Source organism: Muscardinus avellanarius (genome assembly GCF_963383645.1).
Source record: "Muscardinus avellanarius genome assembly, chromosome: 10".
Lineage (NCBI taxonomy): Eukaryota > Metazoa > Chordata > Mammalia > Rodentia > Gliridae > Muscardinus > Muscardinus avellanarius.
Window position 1 is genome coordinate 57,392,887 of NC_137796.1, and position 15,661 is coordinate 57,408,547.

The window sequence follows — 15,661 nt, forward strand, 5'->3', positions numbered from 1 at the left end:
ATAACCCAAATCCCTGGGACACTGCAGCGAGCTTCCTGGTCGGTGAGGCTGCTTGCCTACTACATGCATCCTTGCTGGGAGAATTCAGCGCTATCCCCAGGACTCTTCTGAGAGAAGCACCTGAGGCTGGCTGGAGTCTCCTGCACACCACTGGCTGGCTTGAATCTCCAGCCTTCTGCCGTGATAAACTGTGACTCTGAGCAGGACTGTTCTCCGAAGCGGGTCTACTAGCTTTCCCAAGTTCCATGAGTTCTTGCGAATGGTGGTGCCTAAGAGGGGGGGGCATCTCAGAGACCCTCAAACTTGCAGCAGCCCACCGTGCTGGGATGTGGAGGACAGCCTTGAGGTGTGTGGGAGGAAGCGATTCGGAGCCTTGGGCGGGTTTTCATCCACCAGGTGCAGTCCAGCCGGTAAGGCCACTTGACCACACCCTTACTAGTTTCTCTGCTCAGCCCTGACGCTGTCACCATTGGCCCCTTGTTGGCACATACTGGGGAGAGCTGACCTGGCCGTTCACGACTGAGTAGGCAACATCCTGGAAGGGGACATTCACACGTCAGCCCGGGGACCCTTTTCAAACAAATCATATGAAAGCATTAAAGTGTGACCCTCGAAGAGCCACACAACTGCCTGCTCCCCTCCCCTCTCCCCTTTCCCTGCCAATCAGGCAGTGCTCCCCCAAGGAGTGGCTTTGTTGGGGGGCACCTATTAAATGCAGGTCCCAGATCGGACTTGCAAGGAGTTGACTTTAGAAAACTCTGCAGTGGCGTCTGTGTCAGCAAATACAGCTCCAGGTGGTGGGAGAAAAGACCCAGGCTCCCAGTGCATGGCTGTGGGCATCTACAGAGGTCTTTCCTCTCCTTGAGAAAATCCCGGCAACTGATCTGTGGTCCACTCAGACCCTCACGCCCTCCTCAGCTCCCTCTCCACACTCACCCTGTTAACTGAGGGTCTGGGATGGGTCCAACCTGGAAAAACCAGAGAATCGGTCAGAAGGGAAGCCCAGTGCTGGGGTTGGGGGGGGGACGGGAAGAAGACAGGCATGGGTGTCCAGGCCCTGGAAAGCCAAAGTCCTGCTTCTGTTATTAACAATGAGAGGGGGCTGCCACTTCCCATGGCAGAGTATACATTTGTCCAACATGCAAAATGTACATGCTCTTTCGTGTGTGCGTGTGTGCGTGCGTGTGTGTGTGTGTGTGTTACTGGGGATTGAATCCAGGGGCATTCTATCTCTGAGCTATATCCCGGCCCTTTTGATTTTGAAACAGGGTCTCCTTTTGATTTTGAAACAGGGTCTCCTTCTGATTTTGAAACAGGGTCTCCTTCTGATTTTGAAACAGGGTCTCCTTCTGATTTTGAAACAGGGCCTCCCTAAGTTGCTGAGAGCTTTGCTGAGTTGCTGAGGCTGGTCTCCAACCTGCAATCCCGCTGCCTCAGCTTCCAAAGCACCGGGATTACAGGTGAGGATCACCGTGTCCGGCTGCAGGTGCTCAGTTATGGTGGCGCTGGTGGTGGTCATTCATGGAGGGGACTTACCAGGACGTTTGAAAAACCAGCAATAAACGAGAACCCCCAGGAGGACCAGGAAAAGCAGGCCCCCCAGGATCAAGCCGAGGATGCCTTCGTTAGGTATGTCTGACTGCTCCCCGATGGGTTGATCTGGAAGAGCAGAAGGAAATGGTGGTGAGGTAAGAAAAACCACTGGGGCTCTCACCTGCCCGGCAATCATTACCCTTTATTTTACTATTGAAATGGCACCCCAAATTTCCTTTAGGGCACTACCACTCTGCTTCCCTCATTCTACAGGCTTCAGGGCATTGGGTTCCACCCTGTGGTTCCTGGAATTGGACTTTGAATTAGACTTGGCCAATCAAAACATGACATCCTCCCTGGCGGCTGTGATTGGTTCATAAGTGGGCTGTTGCCAACCAAGTTGGACCAATGAGATCCAGCCCTGGGTCCTTGGCTAGAGCTATTAAATGTGGGGTGGTGTTGAGATGGGCTTGGTTGTGCATGCCTATAATCCCAGTACTTGGGAGGCAGAGTCAGAAGGGTCAAAGTTTTGAGGCCAGCCTCAGCAACTTAGTAAGACTTCCAGCAACCTAGTGAGACCCTGTTTCAAAAGAAAAAACAAAAACAAAAACAAAAACAAAAACAAAAAAACCCAAACCTGATGTAATGGCACATGCTTGTAATCCCAGAACTTGGGAGGCTGAGACTGGAGTATGACAGGTTCAGGACCAGCCTCAGGTACTTAATGAGGCTCTATGCAACTTAGTGAGACTTTGCTTCAAAATAAAGAATAAGCCGGGTGTGGTGGCGCACGCTTGTAATCCCAGCATTTGGGATGCTGAGACCTGGAGGAACATGGTTCGCGGACAGCCTCAGCTACTTAGTGAGGCCCTCTGCAACTCAGTGAAACCCGGTTTCAAAATAAAGAATAAAAAATAGGGCAGGGGGTGTAGCTCGGAGGTCAAATGCCCCTGGGGTTCCATCCCCAGACCCGCAAAACAAACAAAATAAAGAATAAAAATAGGGCTGGGAATGTAGCTCAGAGATAGAATGCCCCTGGGTTCAATCCCTAGTTACACACACACACACACACACACACACACACACACACACACAAAAGGAAAAATAAAAAAAAAAGCATTGAAGGTATAGCTTAGAGGTAGAATGCCTGTAGGTTCAATTTTCACTAACACACACACACACACATACACGCACACACAGAGTAAATAAATAAATAAATAAATAAATAAATAAATAAATAAATAAAAAACAGGTATGGTGGTGCATGCTTGCAATCCCAGAGAATGACTGAAGAGGCTGAGACTAAAGGACTGGGGGTATGATGACCACCTTAGCAACTTAGTGAGACCCTGTTTCAAAATAAATAATAAAATGGGCCTGGAGGGTTAGCTCAGAGGTAGAATGCTCTTGGATTCAGCCCCCAGTATCACAAAGTAAAGAAAATAAAAAATAAAAGGAAGGAAGGAAGACATTTTTTCCCCTGGGTGTGATTTTTTTCTCCTGTAGCTGCTGAAACCATCTGGATTCCGCAGGGACACAGCCTGCCTGAGACTAAGACAACCAAAGAGAAAGCAGAGATAAGAACTAAAAAGAAAAGTTCCCAGGTTACACGGTTTTAACACCTGGACTTAGCCATACCTGAAAGTGTGTTTTCGGAGCCGGGTGTGGTGGCGCACACTTGTAATCCCAGCATTTAGGAGGCTGAGACAGGAGGATCCGGGTTCGCAGCCAGCCTCAGCTGCTACCAGTGAGCATAAAGAATGCTCATTGGGGGTGTCGCTTAGAGGTAAAATGCCCCTGAGTTCCATCCCCAGTACCGCAAAAAAAAAAAAAAAAACTGTATTTTCAAATAAGCCCTCCCCCCTTTAAGCTTGGATGACTTGCAGCCATGCTTTTGCTAATTGCAGTAGTTAGATCTGTGCCTATTACACTTGGGAAGCCCTTTCTGGGTTCCCAGGGAAGAAGCAGCCTGCAAATGCCCCAGCCTGCGTTGGCAGAGGGAAGGGGTCCAGGCGGATGGACAGTGGTACTGGTGGTAGAGATGTTAGCAAGAAGGGAGAGCTGACCCTGTTGGTCCTTCTGTTCGAGGGCTTAGGGGTTGCACAGGGGTCAGGGACATCCTGTGGCTGAGGGATTCCCGCAGCCCAGCACTGCATCCAGACCTGCCCCCCCCCCCCCCCCCCGGCGGTCCTGCTGCCCCTACCTTTGTCGGTCCTGCTCTCCTCACCTCTGACCTGGACCATCACTTCCCCCTGGCTAGTGCCCAGGGCATTGGTGACCCGGCAGATGAAAGTCGTGTTGATGGATTTATCCACAGTAGGGATCAGGAGCCGGGCTCCCTGGGCCACGGCAGAGGGTGGCAGGGGACCTGTGGTCCTGGGAGAGACAGACCAGTGAGGAGTGACCTCTGCTGGAGGCCTGGAGGGATGGCGACTGGCAACCACTCTGTTCCAGGAACACAGACACCCTCATGCCATTTGTGTTTTGGTCTTGGGGACTGAACATGGGGGCATTCTTTTTCCAAGCTACCCCCTGCCCGGTCCTTCTTATTATTTTTATTTTTTATTTTTGGTGGTACTGGGGTTCCTGGAAACCCTTCTACCTTCGGGCTACACTCCCAGACACCTATTTTTTATAGTTTTATTTGGAAACAGGGTCTCTTAAGCCAGCGAGGCTGGCTACGAACCTGCACGATACTCCAGTCTCTGCCGCCCAAGCGCGGGGATTACAGGCATGTGCCACCACGCCCGGCTATTTCTTATTCCCAGTACTTGGGAGGCTGAGACTTTGTTTCAAATAAAAAATAAAAAGGGTTGGGGAGGTAGCTTGAAGGTAAATGCCCCTAGATTCAACCCCCAGTACCAAATAAGAGGGGGGAGGGGAGGACACCTGGAAGGCAGGTGCTTCCACTGACAACTGGTAAACAGCGGTGGCCTTCCACAGAGCCCAGTGTTTTAATAGGGTCACCTCCATGGTATTTGCATAGTTAAAATGGAAAACAAAGTCAGGGGCGGTGGCCAGCGCTTGTAACCCCAGTATTTGTGAGGCCGAGGCAGAGTGCTTGTAATCCCAGTACTTGAGAGGCTGAGACAGGAGGATTGCAGGTTCAAAGCCAGCCTCACTTAGTAGTGATGTCCTCCATAACCTGGTGAGACCCTGTTTCTAAACAAATAATAAAAAAAATCAGGCTGGGAATGGAGCTCAGAGGTAGAATGCCTCCGGATTCTACCTGCTGTACCACTCCCCATCCCCCCCCCCCAAAAAAAAAAAGAAAAAGAAAAAGAAAAACAATCTTTGTATACTATATTAGGTCCTGGTTAAATAACTGATGGCGCGGTGGCGAATGGCTGTAATCCCAGTACTTGGGAGGCTGAGACAGGAGGATCACAGGTTCAAGGACAAGGACAGCCTCGGCTACTTAGGGAAGCCCTCTGTGACTTAGTGTGACCCTGTTTCAAGACAGAGAATAAAAAGTAGGGCTGGGGGTGTAGGTCAGAATAGGATGCCACTGGGCTCAATTCTCAGTACTGCCAATAAAATAAACAAACAAATAAATAAGTAAATAAATAAAAAGGCTGAGGATGTAGTTTGAAGGTATTGGTTTTGTGGTCCCTGGGATTGAACCCAGGGTCTTACTTATGCTAAGCACTGACACCGCCCTGAGCTTAACCTTTGACCCAGGCAGGGCGAGAGTGCTGAGGGCACAGGTGCAGACCACCTGGGGGGCAGGCACCACCAGCACTGGCAGCATCCGCCTCCAACACTGTCCATCGCAAGCAGGAGCTTTACTGGAGCCTGGAGTTGTTCTCTTTCTCACTCTCTACTTTCTGGAATCTCCCCTTCCTCAGACCCAGGTGTCTAGCCTACAGCCCTCCTCCTTCCACTCACGATCCAGGTCCCAGCCCTCCTCCTTCAGACCAGGAGGTCCAGGCCCAGCCCTCCTCCCTCAGACCCAGGGCTCCAGACCCCAGCCCTCCTACTCCTTCAGACTCAGAGGTCCAGGCCCTAGCCCTCCTTCCTTAGACCCAGGCCTAGCCCTCCTCCCTGAGACCCAGGGGTCCAGGCCCAGCCCTTCTCCTTTAGACCCAGGGGCTTAGCCCCCAGGCCTCCTTCCTTAGATCCAGAGGTCCAGGCCCAGCCCTCCTCCCTCAGACCCAGGGGTCCAGACCCCAGCCCTTCTCCCTCAGACCCAGGGGCCTAGGCCCAGCCCTCCTCCCATAGACCCAGGGTCCAGGCCCCAGGCCTTCTCCCTTAGATCCAGGGGCCAGGCCCAGCCTTCCTCCCTCAGGCCCAGGGGCCTAGGCCCCAGCCTTCCTCCCACAGAGCCAGGGGTACAGGCCCAGCCCTCCTCCCTCAGACCCAGGGGTCCAGACCCAGCCCTCCTCCCTCAGACCCAGGGGCCTAGGCCCAGCCCTCCTCCCTCAGACCCAGGGGTCCAGGCCCAGCCCTCCTCCCTCAGACCCAGGGGTCCAGGCCCAGCCCTCCTCCCTCAGACCCAGGGGCCTAGGCCCAGCCCTCCTCCCTCAGACCCAGGGGTCCAGGCCCAGCCTTCCTCCCTCAGACCCAGGGGTCCAGGCCCAGCCCTCCTCCCTCAAACCCAGGGGTCTAGCCCCCAGGCCTCTTTCCTTAGACCCAGGGGCCTAGGCCCAGCCCTCCTCCCTTAGACCCAGGGGTCCAGGCCCAGCCCTCCTCCCTCAGACCCAGGGGTCCAGGCCCAGCCTTCCTCCCTCAGACCCAGGGGTCCAGGCCCAGCCCTCCTCCCTCAGACCCAGGGTCCAGGCCCCAGGCCTTCTCCCTCAGACCCAGGGTCCAGGCCCCAGGCCTTCTCCCTCAGACCCAGGGGTCTAGCCCCCAGGCCTCTTTCCTTAGACCCAGGGGCCAGGTCCAACCCTCCTCCTCTAGACCAGGGGTACAGACCCCAGTCCTCCTCCCTCAGACGCAGAGGCCCAGTCCCAGCCCTCCTCCCTCAGACCCAGGGGCCAGTCCCAGCCCTCCTCCCTCAGATCCAGGGGCCCCGCCCCCAGCCCTCCTCCCTAGACCCGGGCTCATTCCCCCTCACTCACGTGCTCCAGTCATAGCCCGTGGGCTCGGGGTTGCTGCGGACGTCGCAGGTCAGAGTGGCCTCCGTACGGCCGAGGTACCAGTTGTCGTCATAGCCGGAGATGGAAACTTCAGGGGGGTCTGGGGAAGGACACACAAGCTCAGAGGCAGGGAGTCTTCTGAGGGTTGAACTTCACCTCAGGGCGGAATAAGGTCCTGGGAGTTCGGGGCAGAGCCAGGATGGAGAGATGTATGAGGAGTTCAGGGCGAGGGGTTCCCTCAGAGACAGGAGCCTAGGTGTCCTTGGTCAGGGTGCAAGGGACCAGGGGCTTCTGCCTGCGAGCTATACCCCAGACCTAGTTGATTTTTCATTTTGAAACAGGGTCTCACTAAGTTGCTGAGGGCCTCCTTAAGTTGGTGAGTCTGACCTCAAACCTGCAATCCTCCTGTCTCAGCCTCTCAAGTACTGGATTATAGGCATGCACCACCATGCCTGGCTTCTATATATATATACATATATATGTATATATATGCATATGTGTGTATGTGTGTGTGCGTGTGTGTGTGTGTTTGCCATACTGGGGATCAAACCCAGGGGCATCCTATCTCTGGGCTATACCCCCAGCCCTCCTCCTCTTTCTTTCTTTCTTTCTTTCTTTCTTTCTTTCTTTCTTTCTTTCTTTCTTTCTTTCTTTTTTCTTTCTTTCTTTCGCAGCACTGGGGCTGGAACTCAGGGGCATTCTACCACCAAGCTACGCCCCCAGCCCTATTTTTATTGTTTATTTTGAAACAGGGTTTCACTAAGTAGCGGAGGGCCTCACTAAGTAGCTGAGGCTGTCTGCCAACTGCGATCCTCCTGTCTCAGCCTCCCAGATACTGGGATTACGAGCGTGTGCCACCATGCCCGGCTTATTCGTCATTTTGAAACAGGGTCTCACTAAGTTGCAGAGAGCCTTACAATTTGCCGAGGCTGCTGCAAACCTGAGATCCTCCTGTCTCAGCGTCCCAAGTACTGGAATTACAAGTGCGAGCCATGATGCCCGGCTCCTTTAATTACTTTTAAGGTGTGGCTACTAGTCCCACAGGTACCCTGCATTCCCCAACTGGACAGTGCTGGAGCCATCAATGTGGACAGATTTTGGGGTGTCATCATTGACGCTGCCTCAAGAGAACTAAAGGAGGCGACAGAGGTGTAGGAGACCTAGGGCGGGCAGTGTAGACAATACTGGGCAGAGGAAAGGAAGACCATTCTGGGAGGATAGTGTAGACAATGCCCAGGGGATCAGTGTAAAAAAAAATGTGGGCCAGTCGGGCATGATGGTGCTAGCCTGTAATCCCAGTACTTGGGAGACTGAGGTAGGAGGATTGCAGGTTTGGCGTCAGCCTCAGCTACTTAGTGAGGTTCTCTGCAACTTAGTGACACCCTGTTTCAAAATAAAGAATACAAACTAGGGCTGGGGGTATAGCTCAGAGGTAGAATGCCCCTAGGTTCCATTTCCAGTATTGCAAGATACTCAGAGGTAGAATGCCCTTGGGTTCCATCCCCAGTATAACTCCCCCCAAGACCCCCCACAAAACACAGGGGTTACAGGAGCCAGTCTAGACAACTCAGGAACAGGGACGACTCCCCACAGGTGGTGGCCACGGTAGGAGTGGTTCTTCCTCGTGTCCAGGGGCCCTAGTGTAGAGGAAGGCAAGGCTGTGTGAAAAGCAGGCCAGGGAGTGGGTGTAGACGGTGGTGTGCAGCAGTGTGGATGGTGGCTGGGACAGTGAGTGCAAACACGGTGTGTGTGGGGGTGTCTGTGTAGACTGCGCAGGACGAGCCAGTAGGAGGTGTCAGTGTAGACAGTGGGGGCGGGGGCGTCTGTGGCTCACGGGTGTAGACAGCGGGGTTGGAGGCGGCTCACACGCAGGCGCACTCACAGCGGACGGAGAGGGCCACGGGCAGCCGGACCTGCTCCTCCCAGCTCTCGTGCTCCACTATGCAGGTGACCTCCTCGCCGTCCACCTGGCTCGAGGGCACCAGCCATAGGAGGCTGGTGACGGTGAAGGTGCCGGCGTCGGGGTCAGGCACCTGGCTCTGGGTGGCCGTCCCGTTCAGCCGCTGAGACCAGGTGACGCGGGCGGGCGGGCGCCCCCTGCTGGACACGCAGCGGGCCACGGGCACAGGCTGCCCCGGGAGCGCGGCCGGGCCGGGCGCCACCTCCTGGGCCTCCGCCGTGTTCCGGGGCTGGGCTGGGGAGAGAGAAAACCGGACAGGTCAGCTTCTGCCCGTGGTCACCATTCCCCAGACCCCTCGGCAGCAGCAGGGTACTTATTATTATTATTTTTATTTTTTTGCGGGTCTGGGGATGGAACTCAGAGGCATTTGACCTCTGAGCTACACCCGCTGCCCTATTTTTTATTCTTTGAGACAGAGGGCCTCACTAAGTAGCTGAGGCTGTCCGCGAACCGCGATCCTCCGGTCTCAGTTTCCCAAATGCTGGGATTACAAGCGTGTGCCACCACGCCCGGCTAGCAGGGTTGCTATTTAAGGGCGCAAGATGGCCAAGTTCAAATCCCAGCTCTGTCCCTGAACAGCTGGGTGGCTGCAGGCAAATCTGTTTTCGTGTTTGTTAGCTGGGGATAATGAAGATATCATAGGAAATAAGAATATGTGTGGCCAAAGCCAGTCGTGGTGGTGCTCGGCTGTAATCTCAGTTATTGGGAGGCTGAGACAGGAGGGTTGAAAATTCTAGGCCAGCCTCAGCAACTTAGACCCTGTTTCAAAACAAATAACAAAAGAAACAAAATAAATAAATATGAATGATCGAGAGTGTAAGTTGGAAGTAGAATGCCCCTCGGTTCAGCCTCCAGCACAAAAATAAATAAATAAGTCAATAAATAAATAAGTCAATAAATAAAACAAGTAAATACATAAACACAAGAATATATGCAGCAAAGCTATTAGAATGGTACTTGGCATGTAACGAGCGCTCGATAAATCTTACTTGGTTGGTAAGTGCTGGGACTTAGCAATGACTGAGATCACCCCCATCCTGCCTTCCTGGGGGTACACAGCCTTAGAAAGAGATGGGCATTTGCCAGACAGCAAGGACCCAGAGAGGGCAGGGCCCGGGTGGGGGGCTCAGCAGAGACCCCTGAGTCTGACTGCAGCTGAGGGCGAGAGGGCTGCCCCCTGGCGGTAGAACTCCAGAGTCCTACTGACGGGATCTGAACCATCATGGTGGTGACTCTGAAGCCTGGGACTTCCCCGGGTCCCTTCCTGCCGCTCCCTGGGGAATTACGGAGCACATTCTCATTCATGGATTCACCAGTTCTGTTTAACCCTCAGCTTAAACCCAAGTCCTGGAGCCTCAGGTTTGTGGGAGTGACAGGGAAGTGCTGTTTGTGCTACTGGTGTGTGCACGGTTGCAAACACTTGACACTTAAGGTGTCAGGCATTGGCATATCCGGGCAGGTTCCTGGTACCTAGGGTGCTGGTGTGTGGGGCGGAACCACCAAGCCCTCTTACTAAGTTCCTGTCACACCCTTTCTGGTGTGTGTGAGATGAGCCCAGGGCCCCGTGCACGGCTCCAGGCAGGCTCTTCCACTGGCCACGGGGTCCCTGGTCCCTTTTTCTCTGTTTCAACTTTGCCACCAAAAGCAGGAGCAGTAGCTGACAGACATGAGGAGCTAGCGGGGGCCAGGCCACGGGGGCCAGCCCCAGACCTGCCTCCTTCTAGCCAGGCATCATCCCAGTACTTGGGAGGCTGAGACAGGAGATAGGAGGATAGCAGGTTCAAAGCCAGCCTCGGCAAGTTAGTGACATTCTGTTTTCAAAACAAAAACAAAAACAAAAAAATAAACAAGCTTGTAATCCCAGCATTCGGGAGGCTGAGACGGGAGGATCGCAGTTTGTGGACAGCCTCAGCTACTTAGTGAGGCTCTACACAAGTTAGGGAGACCCTGTTTCAAAATAAAGAATAAAAAATAGGGCACGGGGTATAGCTTGGAGGTCAAATGCCTCTGGGTTCCATCCACAGACCTGCAAAACAAAACAAAACAAAACAAAAAACATAAAAAAAGGGATGGGGGTGTAGCTCAGAGGTAGAATGGTCCTCGGTTCAATCCCTACTAACCCCCCTCCCGAAAAAAAGGAAGTGTCTCCTTCTTAGGCCTCACCTGAATATATCCTGTGCTGTTACACCAGCACAGGGAGACTCCAGAAGACACTACTCTATTGCCCAGGTGGTAACGGTGGCACTGGGCTGCAAGCTCATGGTGCCCATATGGGTTTCCTTCCCAACATCACCTCCCTCGTGCTCTGCGCTTGGCCCCCAAGATCTTCCCTTCCCTCCATTCCGCGCCCTGCCCTCCCTGTGTCCCCGCAGGGAACCTTCCTCTGACCCCGCCTGCTCACCCAGCACGTGGAGCCCGGTCCCTGCCCTCCGGACGCCCACCGGGAATATGGTGAACTCGCAGGAGTAGTAGGCCTCGTCCTTCGCTCGCAGATCCAGCACCTGCAGCGAGGCGTCCCTCTGTTCCACCACCTGATTGGCGGCCATGAACTGCATCCGCTTGGGCTCCGAGAAGCTGGTGCCCTGCGTGGGGTGGAAGACCGCCACCGTGCTTTCGTTCCCCTTTGGCTTCCTCTGCGTCCACGACACCATCGTCACAAACGTGCCGGGCTCCAGAGACTCCAGGTGGCAGGGCAGCGTCAAGAGGTGGCCCAGGAGGCCGCGCACCTCCGCGGGCGCCCGGACAGCCATGCTCCCGGTCCCTGTGGGGAAACCAGGACGCTCTTTATAAGTGGGGAAATGGTACTGGGGAGGCTAGAACAATAGGATCACGGGTTTGAGACCAGCCTCAGCAACTCAGTGAGACTCAGCAACCCAGTGTACGTAGAATGTCCCTGGGTTCAATCCCCGGCACCCCTTCCCCAAAATAAAAGGGGAAGTGGAGGCAGAGTGGTCTGCTCCTGTCACACAGGGGTAAGCCGGCCAGGCAGGATCTGAACCTGGGCTACCTGGAATTGGTCCACAAGGCCCTATAGAAAATCTTGCTCTGCGCCTATGTGCCTTCAGCCCAGCACTTAGTAGGTGCTCAACATGCACTGGCTCTTATAGTCAATATTAGTAAGAAGGATAATGGAAGCCAGGGCCTATGGTGCATGCCTGTAATCCTAGTACTTGGGAGACTGAGGCAGGAGGACGGCAGGTTTGAAGCTAGCCCTGGCAACTTAATGATTCTCTCGGCACCTCAATGAGACCCTGTCTCAAAATAAAAAATAAAATAGGGCTGGGGATATAGTTTGAAGGTAGAATAATCCTGGGTTCAACCCCCAGTACAATAAGAAAGGAGGTGGAGGAGGAGGTGGAGGAGGAGAAAGAGGAGGAGGAGGAGGAGGAGGAGGAAGAAGACGGAAAAGGCAGAAAGAAGTAAAAATCTTGAAAAAATCCAGCCCTACCATTCACTCACTGTAGTACTAGTGTAGGTGGTTTCACTCCTTTGAGCCTCAGTTTCCTCATCTCTGTAAAATGGGCACTGTAATTTGGAGCTTAAGCATTCCTCAGAGGTCCACGTGGTAAAGGCTTGGCTCCTTTAAGAGGCGGGTCCTAGGGAGGCCTTGTAGTTATTGGGGGCTTGGTCTGGAAGGGGATTGTGGGACCTGGTCTCCTCTCTCTTGTGCTTCCTCCCTATGAGGTGAGCAGCTTTGCTTCACTTCCCACTCCTGCCAGTGATGCCCAAGCCCAACGCAATGAGGCTGAGCTTATGAATCACGCACTGAGCTTGCCAAAGCTCTGAGCTAAAACAGACCCTTTCTCGTTATAGGCCGGTTACCTCGGGTGTTTGTTATGGTGATGGTAAGCCACTGACACACTGGGGTGGTCAGGGGAGTCGCTCGCAGGATTAAATTATGAGAGATATGTAAAGGGATTACATACACTCAGCACTCTACTATGGTGATTATTAGTTTTGTTTCTTTTTATTTGGAAACAGGGTCTTTTAAGCCAGTTGAGGCTGGCTTCGAACCCGTGCGATGCTCCTGTCTCAACCTCCCAAGCGCAGGGATTACAGGCATGCGCCATCACGCCTGGCGAATATTAGTTTTTATTTATTGGTATTGAGCCTTGAACCTTCATTCTACCTCCAAGCTACACTTCCAGCCTTATTTATTTATTTATTTATTTATTTATTTATTTATTTCAGTACTGGGGATGGAACCCAGGGGCATTCTACCTCCAAGCTACACCTCTAGCCCTATTTTTTATTCTTTTTTTGGAAACAGGGTCTCACTAAGTTGCAGAGGACCTCCCTGAGTAGCTGAGGCTGTCTGTGAACCGCGATCCTCCTGTCTCAGCCTCTCAAATGCTGGGATTACAAGTGTGTGCCACCATGCCTGGCTTTTATTTCTTTTTTTAATTAATTAATTATTTTTGGTACTGGGGATTGAACCCAGAGGCATTCTACCTCCAAGTTATACCCTCAGCTCAATTTTATTTCTTATTTAGAAATAAGGTCTTACTAAGTTGCAGAGGTCCTTGCTAAGCTGTCAAGGCTGGCTGTGAGCCTGTGATCCTCCTGTCTCAGCCTTCCAAGCACTGGGATGACAAGTGTGCACCACCACGCCTGTCCCCCTTTTAATATTTTTATTTGCAAACAGGGTCTTGCTAAGTTGCTGAGGGTCTCACTAAACTGCTGAGGCTGGCCTTGAACCTAGAATCCTCCTGTCAGCCTCCCAAGTACTGGGTGACTGTAATAGTAGAGAATATTATAATTCATGGAGAATGTTAAAACTGTGGATATTATGAGGGGAAAGCTGGAAGGCGGTGGACAGAGACACCTGGAGTATGCTGGGCACGCTGGCTGGATTCGGGTAACTGGAAAGGTGAGTGTCTGAGGTCTGGATCCAGGCGCCGACTGCTGTTTTCGTGCTGTGTGCTCCAGCTAAGTGCATCTCCTCTTACCTACTCCTCTGGAGTGACAGCAAGTTACCCTCCCTGGCAGGGCTGTCGCGGGAGGTGACCTCGCCTGCAGCCCCCTCCAGTCCTCTCCCGGGTCCCATGAGACACCCTAGTACTTTCATGCCTTGAGACCGAGGGGAAGACTGAGCTGGGAGGGTGACGTCTGGCGCCCGGGCTGACCGGCTGGGGAGGCAGAGCAGTTGCTGAGGTTAACCTTCAACCTGCAATCCGCCTGACTCACCCTCCCAAGTACTAGCATGCACCACCACACCTGGGGCTGTGTGTGTGTGTGTGTGTGTGTGTGTGTGTGTGTGTGTGTGTGTGCGCGCGCACTACTGGGGATTGGACTAAGGGACATTCTACCTCTGAGCTGTACCTCCAGACCCTCCCCTCTTTTATCACTTAGTCAAGATTTATTCCAGCCGGGCGTGGTGGCGCACGCTTGTGGTTCCCGCGCTTGGGAGGCTGAGACAGGAGGACTGCACAGTTTCAAAGCCAGCCTCAGCTACTTAGTGAGGCTCTCAGCGACTTAGTGAGACCCTGTTTCCAAATAAAATAGAAAATAGGTCTGGGATATAGCCTGGAGGTAGAAAGCCTCTGGGTTCCACCCCCGGTACCACCACCAAAAAAAAAAAAAAAAAAAAAAAAGATTTATTTCAAAGCCTGAAAACTTCAGAGTAGTTAAAATAGAACCACTGTAATTTCTTATAATACATATAAAGTTAATATAAAAAATTTTAAAAGCTAGACACAATTAACTAACTCTTAAACAACACATAATACAATTTCAAAAGCAATAGCTTTTTTTTTTTTCTTTTCTGGAACTGGGGATTGAACCCAGGGTCATTCTACCTCCAACCCTCGCTAAGTAGCTGAAGCTGGCTTCGACACTGCAATCCTCCTATCTCAGCCTCCCAAGTACTAGTATTCCAAGCACGGAATACCACGCCCGGCTAGCAATGGCATTTAACAAAATGTAAAGTGACAATAAACTCCAAAGAACTTTCACACAGTTGACAGAACATAAGTAGCATCAAGCTATTTGGATTAAACAAATACAAATTTATCTTTACACTTTCTTTTTTTTTTTTTTTTTTTTTTTTTTTTTTTTTTTTTGGTGGTACTGGGGGTGAGTGGAACCCAGGGGTTTTCTACCTCCAGGCTATACTCCTAGACCTATTTTTCTATTTTTATTTGGAAACAGGGTCTCACTAAGCTGCTGAGAGCCTCACTAAGTAGCTGAGGCTGGCTTCGAACCTGTGTGATCCTCCTGTCTCAGCCTCCCAAGAGCCTGGCTAGGACTCCTTATTTTTTATTTTTTATTTTTGGTGGTACTGGGGTTCCTGGAAACTCTTTTACCTCCGGGCTACACTTCCAGACCTATTTTATATTTTTTACTTGGATACAGTGTCTCTTAAGGTAGCGAGGCTGGCTTCGAACCTGCACAATCTTCCTGTCTCCGCCTCCCAAGGGGGGGGGTGTTTACAAGCGTGAGCCACCACGCCCGGCTAGGACTCCCATTTTACAGGCGAGAAAACCGAGGCTTGGGGCGTCAGTGATTTTCTAAAACTTGGGGCTGCTGAGTGGCAGGGCTGAGATCGGAACCCCTAATCGGGACAGATCCTCCCAAGTACTGGGATTACAGGCTTGCAGCCCTTGTGCTTGGCACAAAAGCTAAGTTTTGAATCTAGGGCGGGCTGACTTCAAAACTGTATCCAGACCTGAATCCCCAGTAGACTGAATACACAGCAGACACTCAATAAATGCGTGTGGTGTGATGCATGAGGAAGGAAGGGCCAGGCTCTTTGGAGCCGGGCCTTTGGGTCTGGAGGGGAAGCAGGCCTCCCTGCAGGGTCCCCTGGGGCGGCCGGGCTATCTGGCCGTCCAGGTAGGACCTGCCTGTGGTCGGGAGAGGGCTGTAAGGTTCCCGGGCCGAGTCACCCCGGGGAATGCGTCTCCCCAAGACCATCTGCTTCCCGGAGCTGAGTCCCCAAGTCCTGCCACCTGGGCACTGCCCGGCCTGGGGGACCCTCCTTGGGTGCCCGCGGGAGGGGAGCGGGGCCGCGCGGGTCACTCACCGGCTCCGGGGGGTGCCGGGGTCAGCGCCAGCAGGGCCAGCAGCGCCAGCAGCGGGGCCATGC

At 52.9% G+C, this 15,661-nt stretch overlaps 1 protein-coding gene across 1 annotated transcript; it reads right to left on the bottom strand.

Moving 5' to 3' along the window:
- Positions 1 to 463: 463 nt before the first annotated feature.
- On the bottom strand, positions 464 to 15,659 carry PVR (PVR cell adhesion molecule; the record flags this gene model as incomplete). Its single annotated transcript, XM_080703624.1, has 8 exons — positions 464 to 535; positions 937 to 968; positions 1,537 to 1,659; positions 3,737 to 3,909; positions 6,597 to 6,714; positions 8,497 to 8,808; positions 10,976 to 11,335; positions 15,599 to 15,659. 8 exons carry the CDS (start codon positions 15,657 to 15,659, stop codon positions 464 to 466), a joined length of 1,251 nt encoding a protein of 416 aa, XP_080559750.1.
- Positions 15,660 to 15,661: the final 2 nt, after the last annotated feature.